This window comes from Sceloporus occidentalis, unplaced genomic scaffold (genome assembly GCF_023333645.1).
Source record: "Sceloporus occidentalis isolate IW3139 unplaced genomic scaffold, rSceOcc1.0.p SCAF_16, whole genome shotgun sequence".
Lineage (NCBI taxonomy): Eukaryota > Metazoa > Chordata > Lepidosauria > Squamata > Phrynosomatidae > Sceloporus > Sceloporus occidentalis.
Window position 1 is genome coordinate 8,121,139 of NW_028316996.1, and position 13,884 is coordinate 8,135,022.

At 37.8% G+C, this 13,884-nt stretch overlaps 1 protein-coding gene across 2 annotated transcripts in view; it reads right to left on the reverse strand.

The window, feature by feature from the left end:
* Window positions 1-934: 934 nt before the first annotated feature.
* The window catches only part of LOC149302989 (tyrosine-protein kinase Fer-like), a 73,577-nt gene continuing 60,627 nt past the window's right edge, over window positions 935-13,884 (reverse strand). For both annotated transcript variants that reach the window (XM_089481768.1, XM_089481767.1), the window contains 3 exons: window positions 11,400-11,554; window positions 1,440-1,562; window positions 935-1,077 (listed from right to left, as the gene is read on the reverse strand). In XM_089481768.1, coding sequence (XP_089337894.1) covers window positions 935-1,077; window positions 1,440-1,562; window positions 11,400-11,554 — 421 coding nt within the window. The remainder of the gene's footprint in view (window positions 1,078-1,439; window positions 1,563-11,399; window positions 11,555-13,884) is intronic.

Below are 13,884 nucleotides of genomic sequence, written 5' to 3' on the forward strand. Positions count from 1 at the left end.
GTTGGAAGCTGGGTACCCTTGACTCCTTTACTCAAGGAAGGAAATGGGTACCCAGGCATATGGGTGCGGGAAAGAGAAAGCAGGCACTGGACACGCCAACCTCTTGCCCCATTTTAACACAGGACTTAGGAAAGAGTGCACCGTGAGCGCAACAAAGGGCTTTGCATCAACAAAGAAGGCTCAAGGCATCCAGGCAAATGAATAAATAATGCATATATATATATAGACAAAAGGACAGTACATAATTTCAATAGCTTTTCGGTGTGTGTTTTTTTTCTCTCTCTTTAATTTGGCATGACTTCTAAATATCTGAGCTGATCTTTTCCATGCACAAAGAGCTACTCAAGTGATAACTCACGGTGTAAGTGAATCAACCCCCTTGACATGATTTACAAAATCTGGTTACATTTAAAACATCATAACTTGTACAGGCAATTAGTTAAATGAAACCAAAAAAACTGCCTTTTGTAAATGCCCTTGTATCAGCTACTCCGCCATTGCTAGTTAACATCAATATTTATCTTGTCATTATCACAGTTTGGAATGCACTGAAAATCTTGTTCATCAAGACCCAGCTGAAAGACGTATTCAATGTTGCATACATTATAAAACAGTCGTGGAATGATGAGCTTTAGTACACAACCATGTATACCCACGTGTCCCATAATAAGTAACAGATGATTGAAAATGTGCTGGATGCTGCCTATGCAGACAATTAACCAATACAGTTGAAATTAAGCTACAAAGTTGTTTTTAGGAGGAATCCTGAAGATGTAATAATTAGTCGTTCTGTAGGTGGCTTTTGTGATACTGGTAATAAAGGCACAAACAATAAGTATGCAACACCTACGGCATCTATAGCAGTAAGTGGAGGAACTCACTGTGTATTAAGAATAGAAAGATACAAAACAAGTGTCCACTAGGGTGCTTGGTACTATGTTATTTTCTTTTTGATTACTGAAAGCTCTTTCTGCATTTCACTGAACTTTGGTCGATTTTCTGGCTTATACTCCCAGCACCTCTGCATTATTTTAAAGATTTCTTCTGGACACTTTTGTGGGGCAGACATCCGGTAACCTAAAACGACAATTTTCAAAAGGTTAGACCTAAGATGCCCTCAAAAATTAGATGTGTCTGAAATGTGCAAATGCAAAGTCGAAGCAGTAAGTTACTCACAAAAAGTTGATTAAATAAATGTTTTTTGTTCTGAAAAGCTACAGAACCGATGAATTAGATTTTTTTTTTTCCATGATGAGGCTTTTGCAAATCTCTATTTTAAGGTAAATTGGATGGGAAAAATTAAATCACAGTACTAAAGCCCAGGAAGAAAAACATTACACTGTTCACTGTCTAGAGGCAATGGGTGAAAATGCTAAATGAGTTACAATAACATATTCCTAAAATATTTTAATTATATTTGTTGTATTTTGCTTTTTTACCCTTTTCCACTTGTTCTCGAGCTTGCTGATTAGTCATTCCTGGGTAGGGACATACTCCCAAGCTGAAGGTTTCCCAGAGGAGAATCCCAAAGCTCCATACATCACTCTCTGAACTGTATCGGCCTATAGGAAAGGAGAAAATCAGGAAACAAGAGGATTATTGCCTGATTTGAACTGTTTGAGAGAAGGCCATATATATAGTCAAAGATATACCGCATTACGAAAATATGTATGTCACACATTACACTTCAGAAATATCTCATCATAATGGGAGGTATACAATAATTTGGCAGTAAGAGACTATTTTCATGTGTGCTTTTGGATCTGCAAATAGCCCATGCATTGTGCATCCCCATTGGGACTCTAGACACAAGAGTCTACACTCAGTCAAGCAGCTATACCTGCCAAAATTTCAAGTTACCACTAAGGGACACTTTTTATTTAGAGTGGTGGCTCAGAGACAGAGTTTTAACTAGGACTTAAATTGTGACTTATATTTGGAGAAACAGAGTAAGATATTTAATTCCTTTGGCTTCCAATACAACCTATACACGGACGACACCCTAATCTACATTTTCTATCCTTTCAACATCTCTTGTAACTCTCCTCACCGACTATCATAGATGGCGTTGCATTACATGAAGCTTAACATTTTAAAGACTAAATGTATGGTAATCCAGCCATCCACTCTGTCCAGATTTCCAGACATCTCTATTACTGTTAAAATAAATAAAGGCTCCAGGCACTCAAGGGTTCCAGCTCAGGCAGATTTATTAGAGGAAGACAGAAACAACGTTTCGACCTCACAATGAGGTCTTTTTCAAGTTGTTCGTCATCTGCAGCTTCACTATGACAATTACTCCAATGGCCCCCCATACCCTCCTACAGAGCCCTTAACAACTCTGTACGCCCCTACATCTCTTATCGAAATACAGCCCTCTCATGAACTGTGTCTCCTACCGTGATGACCTCTTCCCAATCCTGTATTCAGGATTTCACCATTGCTGTACCCCTTCTCTGGAATTCCCTATCCCGCTCTGCCAAACTTTCTCCTTTGTACACAAATTTCAAAAGCTCTCTGAAGACTCTTCTTTGAGAAGCGTACAACCTTTCTTGCTAACACTCAGCCATCATCCTAATCAAGCCATCTTAATGATCAACAACCTCTACAGATCATCCTGTCTTAATAAACTCATCCTTATCCAAGCAGCCCTCTACTATGGCTTTACTTGTATCTCAACCACCGACTAGATTGTAAGCTTGCAAGAGCAATATCATCTTTTTCATTGCACCACTTTGTTATTGGGTACAATTTTAAATTTTTACTACACATTATTTTGACTTTTGGGGCTGCAAATCACGCAAACATTATGTACTTCTACAAAAAAGGGACAGCAGGTGAGGAAAGATGGACACTTATGCACAGCCTATACGTGCACATGAGAAGAGAACTGGCAGTCCAGAAGAATAATCTGTAACACTGCTGCCAATTATGTGTACAAGCAACGTAAAGAAAGTGAAATATTGCTTGGATTTCAGGGGTATAGGGTAAGTGAACTGAACATAGCATGTTTGATCCCTTTTAAGAAAACATGGCAAAATTGACAAAAACACACAAGAGCCGGATTATGACATCTTGAATGACAGAGTAATAAGATCCTTTGCCTCTGAGCCAAGTATTAAGAAAGATGAACAATGACACATTGAGCCAAGTTTTTAGTTTTTTTTTTAATGCTTCTTTTACCATAAGATTTATTCTTAGAATCTCACCTACTAGTGCCCTGGCCTCAATTTACTTATAAAAGGCCTTTCTGGGTATTTGGTTTCAGTAGAACTCAAACATTTACTGTATATCTCCTCTTCTATGTACTGAACATTTTATTTTAAATGTTCTTGTTGGAGTAAGACCTTCCGGCTTCTACATATGCCAAGAAGATCTCTGGCAACCGTAGAAACTTGTTGAAGCCATTTTGCTACCTACAGCGATAGAAATCATATAGGAATAGTGTGTTAACTGTCTTGAGGATTTAGTGTGCACTTAAACTAACTATCTTCCCCAGCTGTGTTAAATTAGTTTTTGAGTTTAATAGACCAGAATTAAGACCATTCAATGTGCGGCTGGAAGTTAACATGAGTTTTCTTTCTGCTTACCCATTTGCTTCAAATTGTGGCATGCTGTAATTTCACACACTTTGCAGAAGTCATTCGGTTACTATATATTAAATGTAATTACATTTCTCAAGATAGAAGAAGCCGGGCACAGAGAATTAACACAGTTTTTTGTGGACTATTTTGAACATAAAATATATGGAATGTCACTTTTGTGAAAAAAAAGCATTCTGCTACTTGACATGTTGTCTGATTAACATGACGTATTTCTTCAGAAACAAACAAAAAAGCTAACTGAAAAAAAACTAAGTATTTTGGCATATGCAAATCACAGAAGTAAACAAAATCTATTCATTTATGTGAAATTACAGTGTTTGTGCCTGACGTACAGCAATTCTGGCTGGCTGGCTAAGGAGAAAAGACTGAGGAAGCATTAATTGTAGACCACATTTAAGTCCAGTGGTGCTCTTCTGTTATAACACTTGCTGTAGACATACCTAATATTAACAATGTTGAGAACACAGTTTGAAACTTGACCTACTCAGATTAATTGTTCTAATGATGATGATGAAGAGTGCTGTGCGGAGTAATCATTGGTATTTGTAAAATCTTAACATGAACAGACTAGTCAAAGGCCTATTTTCTTTTTGGGTTGGCCATGATCACGCAAAAAAAGATTTGTATAGGTATAGTTAATTACCGTCATACTTCACTTGATTGCACTGTGTGAACTGAGGCTGATTATCTAAATGGTAGGTGATTTAAGTGGAACTTTAACAGAAGGAGTTTCATCAAAATGCACTGAAACATAATTGGAAAGATTTGGAACGCTATAATTTAAAGATCACAGTGGTTCTGAAATGTTTTCCGATTTTATTTGAAGCATGGCTTTTTGGAGCACACTTAAGCAGTTAAAAATAAGTTTTTTTCCTGTAATTTAAGACAGTGTTTCTATGTCAATCAAACAAAACCAATGTGATGACTATGGATCTTTAGTGCTCAAGTAGCTGTTGATTCTTATCTGTCTCCTTGCTTTATGTTTCTTGACACATGGCTATAATGGACATGCGCACAGCACTTGCAGGCTCTTATGGAGAGTGGTGGGGAATCTTCCTTATTTATCATCATCATCCCACCCACAGTGCAAGACACAACCCCTGCACAAGTCAACATTCCTTGGTCCTCCCCATATGCTGAACTGTTATGAAGGGAAAGCAGGTCCCCGTCCAGATCACCATAAATCATCCAAGTCGCAGACATGAAGCCAGGGGACTAACGCTTATATGAAAATGTACTGTTTTACTGGGGACCATGTCATGCCACGGCATGAGTAACCGGAGCTTGGCACTGAATGGGTTAAGGCATTTGACTGATTCTAAGTCCAGTAACATTTGTTCACACTTTTCCTTTTGGAGCCAGAACCCAAAATAAAACTTGATTACCCCATGCTGGGTATTGTCACCTTGGACAGGAAGGGATTCCTGTGGAAGAGTGAAAGGCCAGACATCCTGGCAACATCTCCCTGGGGTGTGGAGACAGGGTATCAATAGACACAGGGTAAAATTATTAAATGTATAATGTCCAAAATATGATGGGTACATAACTTTTGGGCCCCATCGTACATTGCATCCTTATGCCTGCGACGTGCTGGTTTCAGGGAGACCAAACACGCCATGCAGGCATGACCATAACAAGTGTTATGCGAACGTGTCCTTGTGCCAACTGATACAGGTGTGGAGTTTGGTATGAAAATGATCACTAGGACCAGAGAATTATGATGATCCTGGTGTCATAATTATGCCAAGCTCAGCCAGCGTCATATTACATATTTTGTGATCCCAGACCAAAGATGAGAAGATATAAGCCCGCCTTCAGAAGGTCATAGTTCTGAACCCCCTACTCCCATCCCCTTGCTCAGGTAACAGGAAAAGGGCGGTCTTGGGGGGGGGATAAAAAGGTGGGCAATTGGTAATGGAGGGAGAGCCTGTTTTTACCATCAGACAACATCAAGGCTCCAAGGAAGTATGGTATGATACTCTGTTTTATCCCTTTTATTTTACACTGTTTTGTATCTAAGTCTATGTCTCTTTTTATATGCATTTTTATGTAACAGCACTGTGACCCATTTTATGCTCAGATTAAACATTTTTAATCAGTTCTGTCTTTGTTCTCTAATCGAATTCAGCCTGGAGATAGCCTTTTGTATACATATAAATACGTCACGTTACTAAGCGGTTAACTATATAGATATCAGTTTGGGGACTGTGTAGTTATCGCGGTCTGATTGTTTTTGGGTAACCTAAGATGCCCGGTTTTAAAGTTCTTGGTGGTGGCAGCGTGGTTTACACTGGGAGTTTTGGGGTGACTGGTTGGGGTTGGTGGTGGTTGCTTGGTGCCCTGCGGGGAAAGTGACCAAACGTGCCGGAAGTCTGGTTGGCGTTTAACCCTTGGTACAACCATACTCCCACGTCGCGGCTCGGCCGATAGCCCTGCCCGTGACAGACAAACTCACAGAACATAAAATATTTAAAGTGATGTGTCCTAGAAGAACAGATGGGACGGTGATGCAGACCTGCGTATCGCGTGCACTGCAGAATGCGAATAGGGAAAGGTCCGATTTTCAAAGCTGAGATACTAGTCTCAGATCTACCAGATTGTACTTCAACATATTCAAGGGACAGAGACTATCCATAAAGAATCTGGGTGTTTTATGTGTGGCACTGTTATCCATTTCAGCATTTCAGCCTTCACGCAAATAGTCCAAGGAAATCCAAAGTGATATCAGTGACTTCCTTGTGTCCACCATGAATACCATATTTGTTTCACCTTGACAGAAATTAGGATGTACACTGGGGTCCGCTGTCCATAAGACCGGCCAGACGTTCTGGCTTATAAAAGTCTATGAAGGGCTACATAGCACAGTATTTCATGGTTGACACCAATGGCAGCCTCCAGGTCTCAAGATAAAGAAAATTTATTGGAACAAAATGAGAGAAAACCAGACTATATCAATGCTGACCTAGATTACAGTTTACAGTACAGTACCATATTTTTCCATGGGGTTCTTCAGCAAAATACGGTACAGTAGACAATGCTAAATACAGCGACAAATAACAGAACCAGCCTCGGAGAAAACATGATGTAGCTTTTTTAACTCTTCACTATTGAAAACATACTTTTATCATTTTACAAAGGAGTTTGCCTAGAATGCGGCATTCTGCTTTAGGGACCTTACTTTCACTAAAGACAATAATGTCAAAGAGTGAAAGGATCAGCAAACCAGCACGTGGTCTTCATGATGCACCAGGAATAATGGAAACATTTACAGTTGTACGGTTAGTTCAGGGCTTGACAAATTTGTTTTAAATCTAGGAGCCAGCTAAAAAAGTTAGGAGCCAGGACTTTTTTTTGCCCTACACTCACACTTTGCCCCAGCACCCACACTTTGCCCAGCACTAAGTCTCACACTTTGCCCCAGCACCCACACTTTGCCCCAGCACTCAATCTCGAGTTATTGATTGTTAACACCAATCACAGTCCTGCCCAGACATACCCAGGTTCCAGCGTGTACTGGCTGACTTGGCATGATAGGAGTAGATGCTGAAACCTGGCTTGCTACCCCCCCTTGTGTATTGATGCTGCACATCACTTAGAGCCCTATGTGCCATGCTCCTCCCCCACTTACACAACCATGCTATCACACACACACACTCATTCATATACTCATTCATTCACCCCCTTACCTGCACTGCAGATCTCTCACACGCAGACTTCCATAGGGGCCCTGCTTCTTCTATCTCTGTCTCTCTGCACGAACTTCTCCCCCACTGGGAGGAGGAACAGAGCAGTCATGTGACTCATCTGGTTTCCTGCTTCCTGTGGCCAGCAGAAGAGACGCTGCTTGCACATTAAGAGCAATGCACAGTTAAGCAGTGCGGCCCCTGTGAGGATTATTTTCGGCCTTTTTTTTTTATTTTGGTATTTTGCCGAATATGTGTTTCGGCCACCGGTTTGGCTCACAAACACCTAGGCGCCAGGACAAAATTATCTGTCGCCATGGCGACCTGGTGCCTAGGATTTGTCGAGCCCTGGGTTAGTTAACAATTCATCTCACCACATGAACTGTGGATTATGGCGGGACAAGCCTGGAGAGATTTTCTCTTACTTTGCAAAAAGCATGGTTAAATTGATGAGGTGAAAATTTACAGCTCACCTACAACATACCATGTAGTGAATAAGCCCCTGTAACGAAAAGGGAAGTTGTAATATTTCTCTCTCCAGATGAATACGTTTGTTAATGTGCCCAAAGCAGAATACCACATGCCTATAACACACTGGAAATTAACATGTTACTGACTCATCTGGAGAAAAGAGCATGAAACCTGATTAATTTATTAGAAATATGTTTACGTTACCCATTCTAAAACAAAGGCTAATAGGGCATTATATATCTATCTAGCAATTACCCCTTGTGCTTCCTTCTTTTAACCCCTTGGCTGCTAAGCCACTTCCCACCCTGGTGCTAAGCTGGTTTTCGGCATTTTGGTGCATCTCACGTTTAAACGCGTTTATAAGTAAATTTCTTGGGAATAAACTATACAAACCATATATTGTTTTTTTCAGCACACCCAGCAGATTCCAAATATACCATTTTTATATGTGTATGTCTCATCAGGTTTGCAAAATATAGCCAAAAATGGGAAAAAAGTGTAATTTTTCACTTCCGACTCAATAAAAACTAGTTTGTAATTTTATTTTTCTAAATTCTAATATCAAAAGCTGTGCTGCTAAATATTTGTAGTAGGTAACCGGTCTAAAATAAACCGAAATTGAGAACAGTAGACTTTGTTTTTCTAATATTTTATTGCTAAAAGTTAAATTTATTAGACTATCACAAAAGACATCTTTACATTTAATGCATGGCTGGCGTCAATTAAACAGCTCTAGCTGCCCAGGATGTTAAAATATGCTATCAAAACTATATATTTTTAGAAACTACACCCCCAGCCGCAGCAAATGAGGTCTTATTTGTGTTTGTATCACAAATCTGACGTGCACAACAAATAAATGAATATCACGCTTATAAATAAAAAAAAAAAAAAATGAAGTTAAAAGCGCCAAGTTCATTTATGTCTTGCGCACTCCAGTCTTGTGCTACGAATACATGTAGCCCCTCATTTGATGCGCCAAGGGGTGTAGTTCTGGTGGTTCTGAAAATGTATACTTTATGTACCATAATTTAACTTTCCAGCTGTCTAGAGCTGTCTAATTGCAGGCATCACCCCTAAATGTTTTAAGACAATTTTTGACAAGATTCTCCAATCTGCCATATCTGAAACTAAAGTGGTCTAGACATCTGGGAAGTTAAATTAGGGTACATAAAGTACACATTTCAAGAAACCACACCCCTTGGAGCTTCAAATGAGGGGCTACATGTATTTCTAGGAGAAAAGTTGAGTGCACAAATAATGATGGAATATGTCGCTTTGGCTAGAAAATGTTTTTTTCTAACCATAGCGACATGTTCATTTGTGTCTTGCGCACTCCAGGTTTATACTAGAAACACATGCAGCCCCTCATTTGATGCGCCAAGGGGTGTAGTTTTTGCAAATATGTACTTTTTGTGCCATAATTTAACTTCTTACGTGAGCAGTAATGCCACGTCAAGGCTTCAACCCTAATTACTGACCATTCACATACCTTTCATATCTCCATTCACTCGCAGAAGCACACACCATACTTTCCATACATTCACACACCATTCTTTCCCCTTACAATCCCAAAGAAATAATGGTAAAGGGAGAAAAAAAATCACTTTTACAGCAAAAATAAGTTTTGCAGTAAAAATGCAAGGAACTCCAGGGATGAGATGGTTACTCACGTACCGCACAGGCTAAACGGCTGATTTTAATAATATTTGCAGTTCATCAGGATTTCAAAAATTGTCTCCCTCTACCATTGGTAAATTTAACCCCATGATCAAAGGGATTTTTGATCAAAGGGAAATTTAGTATCGGCCATTTTTAAAAAGGGAATGTGACTTTTCATAGCTATATGATTACTGTGGTAACATTGGCTACCACAGTGATTATTTAGCTAGAATACTAAATACTAAACTTTTTTTTTTTTTGTTTTTTTTTAAAGTTAAACTAGTTTATGTTTAGATAATTTAATTTGGGGGTCTCTGGGCAATTTTGATCTTTATTTATCTGCCTTTAGAGACCCTCAAATCATTTTTTTTACTTTTTTTGTACATTTTTATTTTTTTTACTTAATATTTTTTATTCTTTTCACAAGTCAGTTATTAATAAAGTTGCGCGGTGACGTCATCGCGTCATTGCGCGTGCCGTCACCGGCCGGATCGGATGGCCCCGGTGATGCCCTTCAGTGTGACGGCATGGTGCCGCCGTTGGCACCTGACTGGGACTGCTAGCGACGGCACCATGCTGTCTAGGCACCAAGATGTCTAGTCTATGATATATGTACGCGTTTGCGTCAACATATCTACTCTATGTTATTATATATATATATATATATGTGTGTGTGCGAAGGGTCAAGTATAGGCCATTCTTAATTATGCAGCTTAAGAGGCGTAACCTGCTTGAAAAGTAACCAGAATGATGCATGCTATTAGAAGTAGATAAGAGGTTATATAAACCATGTAATCCAAACATGTAATCAGACAATGCTTCGACTTTTGTTTGTTGTGTGCCTTGTCTCGATTATGCGCATGATCTAAATAAAGGAAAACTCTTTCTGAGAAGAATTCGACCATTAATTCAACCAACAACCTTCCTCTGAAGGCCTTCCCTAGTACATTATTATATCACTTCAAATCTTAAAAGTAGAATTGCTTGCCTTGCCAAAGTTTGTTAAATATACCAGAAATGTGTCCATGAGAACAGGATCTATTACCCCAGAATACCATCATATCTGGGGGAATAATAATTATATGAATCCTATGAATCTAGATTTCTAACAGTCTGTTGGGGAGGTAACATTTAAACACAGAGGCTGGTAAATGATAACACACCGGGGGTTTGTTCACTAAAGGGAGAGTTGGCAAAGTTTGAGAGCATCGTGGTTTCTGCACCCTCTCTCTACGCATTATGATTAACAACGCATGTTCATCCTGACCCTGTATAGTGTATAGTTCAATGGATGCGGAGCCCTTAAAGAAATCACACAGAATTAACTGTACATTATATTGGGCCAGCCATGTGCTTCACATAGTCCATGCTCATAGGGGTTAGCCGTTCATAATCAACAGTGAATCAAAGAGCTCTTCTGCCAACTCTACTTTTAGTCAACAGACCTCATATTGACAGCTTGGAGTTAAATGTTTATTATATGTATTTATGTTTAAATGGAGATGTGACTGCTTCAAATAATTATAATATTGTTGATTTTTTCTCATTTATATAAAGCTATATTCCACAGGCCAATTTGTTCAATTCTTTTTAATAGATGTTAGAAGCCAACATTTTCTAACAAACTACTTTCTAATTGCGTGCAGAGCTGATACATTTTAACACATTTTTCATTCTGCTTCACCATATCTGCAATTACCAGCAGGGATGATCATACTCACATTAGGCTTTCACTACAGTCTGCCAATTAATAATACAGTAAAATACATTAAAGTACCTTTTTATTAAAGAATTAACATTATTTGCCTCTAATCCTTCTCAGTATGATAAAACAATTGTACTACCATGAATAAAACAAACAAAAACACAATCACAGTAGATAAAGCTATTAGTGCGTTTAAGTGACATGGTTCACACAGAGATGTCATAAATATATATATAAATAAATATATAGGAATAAGAAGATATTTTACTTCCTTACCATAGTTCAGAGCTTCTGGGGCTGTCCATTTGATAGGTATTTGTTTTAAGCCAGAAGATGAATATATTCCATCATCCTCTTGACGAGACATGCCAAAGTCACTGATTTTCAAAACATTATTTTCACCTACCAGGCAGTTTCGTGCTGCCAAATCCCTGTTGGAAAAGAATTATATTTACTTTCAGATTAACAGCAGTGAAAGCACATGAATTATTCTACTGTTTGTGTTTATTTCTTTCAAGCAGAATACATGGTAGTTTTTAGAGAAAGAAATAATAAAAACAAAACAAACAACAAAAAAAGATATATATCATATTTGGTCTCAAAATAAATATTCATCAAAAATATCCATGGAAAATATATATATTACTATGAAATATTTAGTATATAGCACATTGATGTATAGAAATAATAGGAGGAAATGAAAAATGTACCTCGCAAGAGAATACTGATGATATATATGATTCTGTCCATTTAACATTTCAGGTACACAGCATTGAATGGCAGGTCAACAAAGCCTCTGAGTAATTGCCATTTTACTATTATATTTTATTTAAGTAGCGTCAACAATGTACGCAGCGCTTTTCCCCCCCAATACATATATTCAAATGAAATGATGAAATGATGAGACCGGACAAATCGATACATTAGGTAAAGAGGGGCACTGCTTGCAAGCACCATTTTAAAAGGCTTCGAAAGTCACTGATGTTCCAGATGCTGGGAAGGTCCAAAGGCATTCAAGTCTTGGTTTGGCTTTTTTTAATAGACCGGTATTACAAGCTGTTTTATTGGCCAAGGCCAAGGTAACGGCATATGAAAACATGACCTGTTTAAATTATTAAACTGAAATATCCCTAGCCATCTTGTACCTTCCATAGAGTGCATGAAAATAAAATAAACATATATCATTCATGCTGTAAAATTCCCATCAGAGCTTTGTTTTTTGTTTTTTTTTAAATATGGGTATATCATTTGTAGTTTCTTCTGGACCAACAGAATGGTTGAAGTTGATGGACGTGAGTCGTTTTTCAAACTAACTCCCTATGTAACGTTGCAATCTGATTAAATGAGATGTTGGCCCCGTTGACACACATCACAGTATGGGAATCTAGTCTGCACAGCGGTAGAATATAAATTGATTGAGTATAGATTTGCTAACAGATTTAGGTAATATTACGAGTGTAATATTGAACAACAGGACAAGTAGCTATAGGCAACTAGACTGAGAAACTATGTATGATCCAAGATGTTTCGCAAGCAAGACTTTACAGCTAATCTTTTTATTGTTTATGAAACAGTGTAAGTCATTTCCCTTGATAAAATACAGCGTGAATGAGATATTTTCTATACATATGCAGAGGAAAAATGCATTTGTCTCCATGCCGTATTTATGATCTATTAAAAAAATGATATACTTCTCCTATTTTTCAATATATCACCACATCAAGATTTTGTGGAACTAGGAGTTTAATCTCTTCTGTTTAGTACGATCGTAGAGAAGCCCAGTGACTCTGAAATAATGATTCTGTATATGGAAATGTTGCTATGCTGAAAATGATTATGAAGATCCAACCTTTAATTTGACAATACGGAGAACCGTGCAACCAAATGTAATTATATACTGTTCTATTACTCTATGAATAAAATCACAAGAAGGAATTTGTCACAAATACAGGACTTACTTTATGAACTGCCTCCACATATTCACTATAGTATATAAAACTTAAGAGGCAATGCATTTGAATACCATGGCAAGCCTGGTGCATATATTTACATTATTTGTTGAGGGATTGCAATACATATTGAGCGTGATGTATTCTTCAGGTTAGAAGCCTTATTTTGGCCAATAAATTATTCACTGTGACTACAATAAAATTTTAAATGCTTCAGTATGAAGAAGCCCTAACTCTTTACCCAGCACTCCTGGGGTTCTATCAGTGTTACCATCCTTTCTAAACACTACAATTATGATAGTAGTTTGGGTTTCAAGAAAATGAAAATGTAAAAAAGATAACATGTAAACATTTCTCAACGCTTTGTAAAGTAATAAGAATAGAATTGTATTAGTAATTATTTATGAAGTATTTAACCAGGAATGATACTTTGAGATTTCTCTCATTTTCAAGTATATCTGGGATACACAAACACTGCATTTTTAAATTAGGTTAATATATATATATATATATATATATATATACACACACACACCGCAACACTATTAATAAATGGTTTTAATGTTTCCAACCGGCACACAACCAGTTCTATTTGTGTTTTCTTCCCGAAATGGATGATAAAAAGCTTATGAAGGAGGAGTAAATGCTAATATAAAGAAAAATTATCATACTAATTTAATGCCAGTGTAGTAATAATATTAACGGTTGATTTCAATATATACCGTATTTGCTCGATTATAAGACGAGGTTTTTTTCAGAGCAAATGCTCTTAAAAATACCCCTCGTCTTATAATCGGGGTCGTCTTATAATC